Consider the following 11,253-nt stretch of genomic DNA (forward strand, 5'->3'; position numbering starts at 1 on the left):
AAAGAACAAAACCAACTCAGAAACCATCAGGTTCTACAATTAGATTTTTGGGAATTTTTGTCTTCGGACCACCACTCTGGTCCCTGAACAGGAACCCAGACAGACAACAAATGGCCCAGGAATGAGAATTGGATGTCGGCTGTGAAGATGGCGCGAAGCTGAAGCAAAGCTGAGCCCGCAGTGCATCATGGTCCCAGAAGGATGCAATCAGTGTTGGCAACTGGAACCTCGTGCTGAACTTTCCTTTGCTTTCGTCAAAGATCTGAAGAAGTAAAATGTTCCTGTGGGTCTGGGGGAATGGGGGGGTGAGGGGGCAGCTCTCCCATTAGTCTGAGAAAAACCCACTAATCTGTAAACAAGTGATTCCTTCCCCGCCGCAGTCAGACCTATTGAGGTGACGCCTGAGTCTCAGGATCGCTTAGTCTTAAGACCGCTCACAGCAGGGCCCGATGGTCGACTCCAGAGACATCTGGGACGAGTGGCGGATGAGCGGCGCCATCGTTGGGTCCACCATGGAGGAAGTAGGGAAGAGCTTGTACCAGCCAATCACCATCGTACTCAGGTCCAGCTCCTCCAACAGGATTCGAGCCACGCCCATGAAACATTTCCGCTCCATCCGTCCATAGTTGCCCCAAACAATCACCTGAGGAAGACAGGTGAGTGTGATGACATCATGGTAACACTTCCACACCCAAAAAACTCTCCTTATCATCAGACTCAGCTGATTGTGTCTGTTCAGACTCTGTTCTCTGGAATCAGAAAACAGCAACTAACTAAAAACATTGACGAAAGTGGGAGCTCTCTGACAGCCGATAATTAAGGAGGTGTTTAGTGACTAATTACAGAGTCAAGATCAGCAGAACAGCCACAGTCACAGGGAGGGAAGAAGGAAGGAAGAAAAGAAAGGAAGCATGGCAGGTGAAGAATAGGACACAGAGGAAGGAAGGGAGGAAGGGAGGGAGCTGTAAGAAGTCTCTTGATGGCCGATCCAGCTGATCAGGATCAGACAGATCCAGTTCCTGGCCCTTCGGGGGCCCCCAACACAATGATGGAGCTAAGGGGATCCAGACTCTGGGCCACTACATGGACTACAGCTGCATGTGGTGAGTCCTGATCCAATGAATATGAATGTGCATGCTATGTTAGCTGTTTCCTGGGTAACCTGGGTCATGGAGTCAATGATGTCACTCACCTGCACCACTTTGCCCTGAGGACTCTCAGAGAAGACCAGAACCTGGTTGTAAAGTGGATCCAGACTCTTCCTCACGGACTTGGTCTTTTTCTTGGACACACAGATGCCGTTTTCCAGCAAGTAAACTTTAATGTAGGCAGCTGGAGGGACAGGAGACGGACTGAGACACACACACATACTCTATCTGCGTATTAGAGAATCCCAAATCAAATCAAAATGTTGATATCATCAGGTCACTGATCAATAGCTGATCGATGATCGAACACCAAACTGAAGGAGCTGGATTAGTGTGATTGATTAAATTAATTATGAATTTGAGTCAAGATCTGGGTTCTGATTTCTAGCTGTAATTTAATTTGTCGCTGAACTGATGCGAGCTCATTATGGTCTTGTTTTTAGGCTCCGCCCACACTGAAACGGTTTATTTTGAAAACTTGTCTCTTCTTTGGATGGTTTTAAACTGGTTTCTTCTTCTACTCTTCACACTCTGAGCTGTGGTTGTTTGGGACTGGACTGACCTGGAGGTCCCTTGGAACCTGGTTTCATGGTGAGTCCTCGGGCCTGAACAACCTCCACCTCCAGGCCCCCATTCCTCTCCATCAGACCGATCTCCACATCACCTGGAGGACAAAGACAGGGATGGGTGAACACTCTGAGTCAGGACATCACAGCGTCATGTCAACAAGTCAGTGCACAGGAAACAAAAGACACCAGGTCAGATCTGTGACGACTGTAAGACCAGGACCTGGAGAGTTCTGATCTGAAAGCCACAATATGAGCTGAAATCTCTGAAACCACAAACATGGAAGTCAGCCCAGTTATTTTGGTCCTCGGATGTTACGCAACATTGGACTGGATTTGGACCAGAACTGGTCCAGGTGGTGTCTCTGGTGTTGAGCCAAGGACGAAGTCTGACTGCCAGACAGGAGGCTCACCCACTTAGACAAGATGGGGGGGGGGCTCAGCTCTCAGTTGGGATGCAGCTTGATGAGGAAAGAGATTTAATTTTTTATATATTACAGACTCTCCTGGTCCTGGTCCTGGTCCTGACCCCCCCTGTAGAGAGAGAATGCCTCACCCATGGACGTGGTTGCCAGCGTCTGTCGCCCTACAAACTGGGCAGGGCCCATCCCATCCAAGAAGTCACTAAACTGAGCATCAGAGGCCAAACACATTCCACTGTAGTTCAGACTGGGGGAGGATGGGGGTGACAGGGAAGGGACAGGAGAAGGACGGGTGGAGGATGGAGAAGAGAGGAAGGGGGTCAGATCTCCAGGAAAAAACCTGATGACTGGACGCCATTTACACTTCCTGTTTCAATTTAGCTGTGTTTTAGTGTGTGTGTGTGTGTGTGTGTGTGTGTGTGTACCCTAACTCTGTCAGGGTACACACACACAGGAAGTTGCAGTTTGTCTTCTGCTATGAAAATCAAAAAGGAACAGACACCTGGAGCTACAAAACACAACACTGAACACAACATAGTCCACCAGACTGCCCTCAGACTGACCCGGTCTGACCCGGTCTGATGTGGACCCTGTCGTGTGACTCACTTTCCCTCGGAGCCATAGCTGTTCATGCTGTCCTCGATGGACTCGTGGCTCGCCTGGCGGATGGTCCGACTGGGCATGTCAACAGCAAGACCGGTCTCCGTGCTCCGCTGGATCCCGCCCTTCAGCTTCCTGCCCTCAGTGTCCACTGCAGGGGACACACAGGAAGACACACTACCACTGTATGACACAGGAAGTTGGTGGAGGTCTGTGCATGTGTCTGTGACAGCATCAGAGTCAGATGAAGGCCAAGAACACAATCAAGATCTTCCTCACAAACACATTTATCACTGAACTAAAGCGACAACAGATCGAGGTTTCCTGTGTGTGTGTGTGTGTGTGTGTGTGTGTGTTGATGGAGGTTGAGTTTATAATAAAGAAGGTTTCTGACCTTGTTTTTCAGTCAGGACAGGAAAGTTGTTCTGTTGCAGTGAAGAGGACACACACACACACTCAGATCATGTGACGCTGGTTCATTTTTAAGAGGAACAGATTGAAGACATAACAAATGACATTTAGTTTGAATCTTTGGCTGTTTCTGTGTCTTTGTGTGTGCGTTTTGTGTTCCTGTTACACACACGATGCCATCCTGTCTCTTCCTGCACCATTTTCAATCGCTTTAATGGAAATGAAGACGCTTCAGAGAGGCTGCTGCACACACACACACACACACACACACTCTCAGTTATTAAAGAGCGACCTAGAACAGGTCTATTTCAGTCCAGGTCCTGAGGGACTGGACTCTGACAGATCTGGGTTAGAGCTTCTGTTCTGGTTCCATATGATCAGTTATCACTGTCACTGAAACCAGAACGTGTGTGTGTGTGTGTGTGTGTGTGTCAGTGTGTGTGGAGTGGGCAGGGGGGTATTTCTATGAGTCTTCTAAGACTAGAAGGTTGTTGCCAACCAGCAGGTCAGCTCCGCCCCCCACTCCTCCTCAGCTCAAATAAACCAAAATGGCCGACAGACAGACTCCAAACAGCAGACAGTGGTGAAGTTCACAGATTCAGTGACAGAATTGGACAAAAGAAGAAGAAGATGAGTCTGGCAGCTGTGGTTTGTTCAGGCAGACTGAAGGTCAAGACCAGGACTCTGTTTGACCACATTGTAATGAGCATGTTATAGGGACTAATTACCCATAATGCTGTGCACTGTGTTTCTTGATGGGAGCACCCATCATGTTTGATGTGATCAAACCTTGATATAACCCTGACCCTGTAACTTCACAGTGCTTCACATTAAAATACTTGGACTTTCAAAATAAAATCAACAACCAAAGGTATTTTCATTTGAATGCATTTATATTCAAGGAGAATGTGTATTTGTAGGTTTAACAAAAACTGGATTAGCATGGTTGTACACCTCAGGCTGACAGGTCAGTTAGTCAATCAGAACAGAGCATCTGATTTTCTGCTCTGATTGGTTCCATGGTCCTTCAGACCTTCAGACCTTTACTGTTGCAGCAGCTTTTTCCACTGACGTCCTGGTGACTGAATCCAGGTCTTTCTGCTCTGGACTGATGACTGGACAGTTTACTGTGTCGCTGCAGGGACAATAAATCACTTTGGAGGGGGTTTGTAAATGAAATAAATTTAGCATGATTTTGGCTACATCTTTGACTACACACACACACACACACACACACACACACACCCTCTCTCAGCTGGTGTATTCAGTCTTCAGTTCAGAAGAGGAGCAAGTCCAGACAGAACTGAGTCAGGACTCTGGAAACGAGAGGCTGCAGCTCTAAAGACTTGAAGACACCAACACACTCTGAGACCTGAAAGAGCTAAAAGAGCTTCATCTGACTCTGAGCCAGAATGACAGAATAAAATCTGTGTAAAGTGTAAAGAGTAACCAAAGAAAGGTTGAACACAGAGAGTTCATGTATTTGGGTTGAGAAGCCTCCAACATGGAGAGGTGACTCCAGACATCACTGTCAAAGATGGAGGATGAGAAAGCAGCAGAGCTCCAGTCAGAGAGTCAGACTGAACCAGATCTGAACTAACTTCAGATGGGTGAGTCACCACATTGAAGACGAAAGAGAAGGGAGGAGATGAGGAGGAGAGGAAAGGAAACAGCTGAAGGAGGTAAATGAGACTCTTCATCACTGTCAGAAACACACCAGACAACCCCCCCACTTAGGTGATGACTGAGGAGAAGACGGAATCATCTTTACCCCCCCTACAAACCTGGAGATCAGAGGACAAACGTTTTCTCTCCACGAGGTTCAGTTTCAGTGAGTTAAAGGTCCTTCTATCTTTTATTGTAAAAGGTTGACCTCCATCAGAAGATGTATTTGTGGTTTTAAGAACAAAAAGCATCTTGTTCGTTTTCCAACTGCTCTCAGCTCTCTGCCAGGAGCTCCCAGAACATCAGGTCAGTCAGCCAATCAGAGGTAAGGACTGATGGTCCATGAGGCGGGGCTTAGGGTGTGGCTAAGGGCAGTGACTTGTTCAGGAAGTCCTTGTTGGTGATCAAACATGTTGGTTTTGTAGTTGAATTTAATAATGACATCACAGGAGACAACTTCCTGGTGACTTGTCTGCAGATTAATGTTTGTTACTGTAGCATGTACCACGTGTTTGAGTCCCTGTATATATTTGTGCATATTTTTGTACATTTGTGTGTCTGTGTGTGTTTGTGTCTATTTGTTCGTTTGTCTGTGTGTGTTTTAATGGCTCTATGTTTGTGTGTCTGTCCCACTCACCTCCATCGTCCTCGTCGAATGAGTTCATGCAGGGGAAATAGATGGCGAGCGCCTCGAAGGACGCCGACAGGCTGATGCGGCTCTGTGAGCGCTGCATGTAGAGGCCCGGCGTCGGGCCGGGGTCGGCCGGCTTGGCCAGGCGCGGCTGGGCATTCTTCACGCGGAGTACGGCTCGCGGCGTCTTGGACTGTTGTCAGCTGCCCCCAACGGCAGATCCACGTCACTCAGGAAAATGAGACTCTCACGCCGTCTGGGACCGGCGTCAAAAGGAAGTTCGTATCAAAGGAAGATTTGGAAGTTTGTGGCCAGGAAAGATGAAAGTTCCTGAAATGTCTAATGATCCCAGACAGAAACACTCGTACTGGTAGACTTGTTTGCTTGCGTTCACCTCTGACTTCCTGTCATTTCTCTCCTAGTTTTGATTTCCTGGTTTTGTTTTTGTCCTCAGGCTCGTCTTCTTCATCATCCTGGTCCTGATGGATCGTCTCTTCACAGCCTCACGTCCTCTCTTGATGGCTTGGACGTCTTCTCTTCCTCAGGAGAAAGTGGGAGGAGTCGCCAGCAGCGGTGGAGTTGATGTTGACGCCCAGCAGTTGCTTAGAGTCTGGCTCTGATGTCGTCTCCCGGCGCTCTGACTGACTTCAGCTTCGTTCTTCTGACCCTGATCAACCTGGACACTGTCGCTGCAGCTGAAGACAATCTGTTGCTCCCCGATCACATGATCACATGATGCTGCTGCTCAGGATCTGGATGTTTGTTGCAGAGAGCGATGTGTTATTTTCCTCCTCCTCCGTCCTCTGTTGCCGTGCCGATGCTTCACTGACTGTCTGCTCCTGAGACAGGAAAGGACAGAAAAAGCGAGTGAGAGAGGGAGAGAGGATGAGAGAGAGAGAGAGGCTGCTCTGGTTAACAACCTCTCTGTCTGCACTCATTCAGCTGCTCATAGGGGGGGCAGACTGTAGCTGGCAATCCAACCAATCAGGATGTGGATGAGGGAATAAGGGGGTGTGGTTTAGGGACAGTGGATTTGATGCAGAGCAGAAGTTTACAGTCTCTGTGCAGCACACACCTGATTGGTCAACCATGCAGTCACATGACATTTATGAAAATGTCAGAAATGTTCAAAAGTTGTTAAATTTGAAGCTTCATTAGTTCAGTGGAGATGATTTGCTCTTCTTCCTCATCATGTCCTTCATGTCAGGAGTAACCCCCCCCCCCCCCAACAGAATGTAGAGCGGAGGAGGGGAGGGGACATTAGGACTTCCTGTCTGTCTCTGTCTCCTCGTCCTTCGGTCTCTGTTTTCATGTCCAGCTCAAATGAAACAGCTGCTTTTTTCACTTTAAAATAGTTTTTTAATCAAAGTGAGAGAACCAATCAACTCACCGCATGTTGAAAAATCATGTTAAACAGCAGAGACTGAGCAAAGTTAGCATTCCTGCTAATGTCCTGTTGGCACAAATACACACGCAGAGGTCTTTTCTTATTCCCTCGGGTTTGTCGTCATTGTATGTCAAGCATCATGGTGGCGCTGTATTTAAAACTCCTGTTTAGTCTCGGGGGCTCGTTACAGCGAACAGGTGAGTGATTGCTGGTCTGAGGTTTGGATGAAGAGAAACTCACATCGCTCATGGTGATGTTTTCAATTGGATGGAATTATTGATTCCCTAATAACACACAAACAGACACACAAAGACACACACTGACGTCAGTCTGTTGGTCCCACTGTGTCTCTGGTGTCCACTGAGGAGGAGACAGAAGGCTGAACAGTCAGAGGGATAGACACCCACTGAGCTTCTCTTGTGTGTGTGTGTGTGTGTGTGTGTGTGAAACACACTGGGCTTTGATTTGTGCTTCTCTTCCTGTTGTGTGTATTTTTGTGTTGTATTTTGTTGTTTAGATTCACTGAGGCCAAAGTTGCAGTGCTGACAGGTAAAGGGGCCATCCTACTTTTGCAGGTCTGAGGTTTAAGCTAACATTGACTTGTCCTGATCCGGACTCTATCCTAATTGGGCGTTACAGTCTGTCAATCATAGTGTAACCACGCCCCCAATGGGACCGGCTTTTAAAAAAATAACTGCAGGTTTGACAAAGGGGTGGTGCCACAATGGCAGAATTCTCCCTCACACACACAAAATACAATTTACAGCTTCACAAAAGTGTCACCATATTTCTGTTTTATTGTGTGTGCGTGTCACTATGATGACGTTTGATTGTGGTGATTACATAATGTGTGTAGATGCTCCCTTCCTGCGTCCTTTTATCACCTGGTTGTTGGTTTTACTGACTGACATTTACATTAAAGGAGTGAAGCACTGTGGGTAATGTATAATGATGACAGCTTATTTAGTTTCAGCCTACTGCTACTGATGGGCCAGATTAACACATGAACCAGATTATTGAGATTAACCAAATTATTTGTTTCAGAGTTCAGTTTCATAAAATCCTCAGCTCATTTTTATTTTTTTGTTTTCTAATGATCAAACACAAAGAATTCTACACACACACACAGGAAGATGTTATTTATGGGGCCTGGGTCACTGCTGCAGTGAATCCAATCACATGTTGGGAATATCCCAAGAGGCTGTAGGTCCAATTCTTCATTCTGCCGAGAGAGGGGTGTGTGTGGATAATGATTTTGTGTCCACATGAATGTGTGCAGGGCTGAGTAAAGAAGGTTGAAAAGAACAAATGAAAAGAAAACAGACTCCTCAACAGACTGTTGAGATGTGACAGAGCTGTTGTCCCAGATCAGGACTTGGACCGTGTTTTCTGAAGGTTGTTCAGAATCAGACAGAAGAACCATCAGGCTGTTTGGGGTTCAGGTCTCGGTCACAGAGACTGGACCGGGTTTGGTCCAGTTTGGCCACTCAGCTGCTTAAATGAGTGTGGTGCAGTTCAAATGAATCTGTAAACTTGATTAATGATCCATAATGAATAATGAATAATCAATAATAGAATACATCAACAATCCCAGATCGAAAGAGGGGCAGTGTGTGTGTGTGTGTGTGTGTGTGTGTGTGTGTCTTTCTATGTCCGACACACTAACTGTCCATAGGGACAGCAGGACCTGTCAGGACAAAGACAACACACCATCACATCAAGGTCACAGATGCTGTACAACTGTTCTACACACACCGACACACAGAGAGTTATTGTATGAGTAGCAGCTGTTAGCAGTTTGTTGTTGATTAATAAAAATGTCACTAAAGAATCAAAGATTTGTAACCTGAGCTGCTGGAAATAACTCAGCTTTAGCCCTTTGGTGTTAGCTCTTTAGCATTAGCCCTCGGAGGAGAGTGAGTGCGTTGGACTTCCTGTTGCTGTCTTCTGGGAATATAAATGTCTTGTCCCTGTGGTGAAACGGTGCAGGTGTCTTTGGCTGGACAGAAATAGCTGGAAGGCGTCACCATTTGCTGCCGCAACATTTTCACAGTAAAGGTTAGATGTTGCAGATGGAACAGGATTAATTGCCTCCATGGCTGCGTCCTGTCGGGTCTGTAGTGTTGTTGCTGGTGGTGACACGTAGTGTGATCAGGGTTGTGATGATTTTGCATCTATTTCTTCTTCTCCTCTTCTTACCTTCAGAACATTTTTGTCCTCACATCTCTGGAGGGAAACACAAGCAGCTGGATTAGAGATAAAATAAAAGCAGTGGGTTTTGAATGTTGAGATGTTAAAGTACAAAACAGCTCCTGAAGGTTTTTCACATTAAAAGCCTGGCAGAAAGGTTGTTCATTCCTCCATCTTCTACCTCTGATCTATTTCCGGGTCACGGGGGGTTCTGGAGCTGATCCCAGCTCACTCTGGGTGAGGGGCGGGGTCAGCCTGGACAGACCAACAACCACTCAGACCAACAGTTTAGAGTCACTAATGAACCAAAACAGGATATCTTTGCAGGCCTCAGGCCGGGAAGTGAAACCAGGACCTCGTTATTGTGAGGAAACAGAGGTAAACACTGTGCTGCCGTAAAAGTCCACATTTATTAAAGATCAGCCAATCAATCTGGGAGCATTAACTTTACTGTATGGACCTTTAACATGTTGACTCATTAACATTAGCTACTCATTTGAATTTTTAACAAACACAGTTAAAATCCAAAAAATAACAGCATAACATTAAAAGTCTGAAAGTAAACTATTCCTGATTAATAAATGGTCGTTCAAGTAACAGCAAAAACATCATCAGATATAAATTGTTGGATAAAAAAGAGATTACATTCAGAATAGAATACAACTGAAATTGTATATATATATTTAGTATCTACAGCATTGATAATTTAGATTTTTTTTAAACATTAGTAAATCTGACTCATTAATAGTTTTCAAGCTTTTTGTCTTCTTGTTTGACTTTCAGATGGAACACTGAGACATGTGGTGTTGAATCAGGGAAACGAAGCTTCAGGATTTTGATCATGAGCTTGTTCTAATTTGGTAAAGTGGGTTAAAGTCCCATTAAAGCTGTGAGGCTGCAGGCGACTGAAGACAAGTCGGAGTCCTCACAAAGAGTCCACTGTCACTTCTAACCTGCTTCACTTCCATTCATTCAGGCTCTGTCATGTGAATCAGCGGGCCTGTGGGATGATGGGATACGCCTCTGTGACAGTGAAACGTCTTCCTGTGTCCTGTCTGAAGAGCAGCTGTCTCTTCAGGACATTTCAGCCTAGTTTGGAAAAGTGGAGCTCGACTTCTGTTTATATAGATTCAAGGAAGAGGAGCCAAGACAATTATCAGCTCTGTGTCCTTCGTTCCCACTGTCTGTCTGTCTCTATAAACTTGTTATTGACCTACATCTTTGAATGGAACCATCCGTCTTCAACCAGAACGGGGGGTTCTGGAGCCAATCCAAGCTCACTCTGGCGAGGGGCGGGGTCAGCCTGGACGGACCAACAACCACTCAGACCTACGGACAGTTTAGAGTCACCAATGAACCCAAACATGATGTCTTTGGAGGCCCCAGGCTGGGAACCGAACCCTCAACCTTGTTGTTGTTGGGAACAGAGCTAACCACTGTGCTGCTGTGCTGCTTCAATGAAACCTGATTCTTCATATTTGCAGTTCAGTGTTTCAAGGAAACTTTTCTGTTTCAGCTTCACCTTATTCTGTTAAGGGAATAAAAGCACGATATGTCAATGTGTGTGTGTACATGTGTTTACACACACACACAAACTCAGCTTGACCTTTGACCTCTCGGTACTATAGATATGGAACACTAATTGAAGCTTCCAGCTGTGAGATCCGTCCAGATAAATTCTCTTCGTGTCACATCAGTGTGGCTGCTGGACGTGGACAGGAAGTGTGTTAGTGGGGACACACTGACCCCCTGTGGCCACAGAGTCCTGGTTCATCTGATGCACGGTCTGACCCGAGACCTGGACCCACACAGGTCGGGTCCTGGACAACAGTTGACTCATCTGACAACTTGTTTCGCTCCCTGAACCTTTGGGGGGCCACAGCCACGTTTCCATGGTAACTCCAGTAACACGTCAGCTGCTCAGCAGGGTCAACAGGAGTTAAAAGCCCTTTCTGCTCAGTTTGAGTCTCATCATCACCATCTTCATCTTCATCACCATCACCACCATCTGATGTTGTGTAGCTGTAGCAGGGTTGTCTTCCACCTCAGAGATGTCACTGTGGGGTGGAATGGGTGAACTCTGCTCTGATCTGCCTCTTCTGTCTGAACACACACCCAGTATGGAGCACTGGGCTGTACTGGAGAGGAGGCACACACAGACACACACAGCCACAGACATACATAGAATTAAAAGGGTTATATTTTAATATTATTGTGTAATATTGTATTACAT

The 11,253-nt window shown here is 46.3% G+C and overlaps 1 protein-coding gene across 2 annotated transcripts; it reads right to left on the reverse strand.

The window, feature by feature from the left end:
* Positions 1-424: 424 nt before the first annotated feature.
* Positions 425-5,546, reverse strand: rims4 (regulating synaptic membrane exocytosis 4). 2 transcript variants are annotated; one of them, XM_029502749.1, is made up of 7 exons: positions 5,446-5,546; position 4,510; positions 2,743-2,876; positions 2,271-2,383; positions 1,711-1,812; positions 1,193-1,332; positions 425-643 (listed from the first exon to the last, which is right to left on the reverse strand). In XM_029502749.1, the coding sequence occupies exons 1-7, from the start codon at positions 5,544-5,546 to the stop codon at positions 425-427; spliced, it is 810 nt and encodes a 269-aa protein (XP_029358609.1). The 2 variants fall into 2 exon arrangements, with proteins under 2 accessions (XP_029358609.1, XP_029358608.1); XM_029502748.1 differs by lacking the exon at position 4,510 and having other exon boundaries at positions 2,743-2,887; positions 5,450-5,546.
* Positions 5,547-11,253: the final 5,707 nt, after the last annotated feature.

This window comes from Echeneis naucrates, chromosome 5 (assembly GCF_900963305.1).
Source record: "Echeneis naucrates chromosome 5, fEcheNa1.1, whole genome shotgun sequence".
Classification (NCBI taxonomy): Eukaryota; Metazoa; Chordata; class Actinopteri; order Carangiformes; family Echeneidae; genus Echeneis; species Echeneis naucrates.

What these genes read in the sequence shown, in the direction of transcription:
- rims4 (XM_029502748.1), bottom strand. Translation starts at nt 5,546, where the DNA reads ATGCAGCGCTCACAGAGCCGCATCAGCCTGTCGGCGTCCTTCGAGGCG. An exon ending in AGCTATGGCTCCGAGGGAAA is followed by an intron (nt 2,384 to 2,742) that starts GTGAGTCACACG and finishes ATCCTCCCCCAG; the next exon opens with TCTGAACTACAGTGGAATGT. An exon ending in CTCAGGGCAAAGTGGTGCAG is followed by an intron (nt 644 to 1,192) that starts GTGAGTGACATC and finishes TGTCTTCCTCAG; the next exon opens with GTGATTGTTTGGGGCAACTA.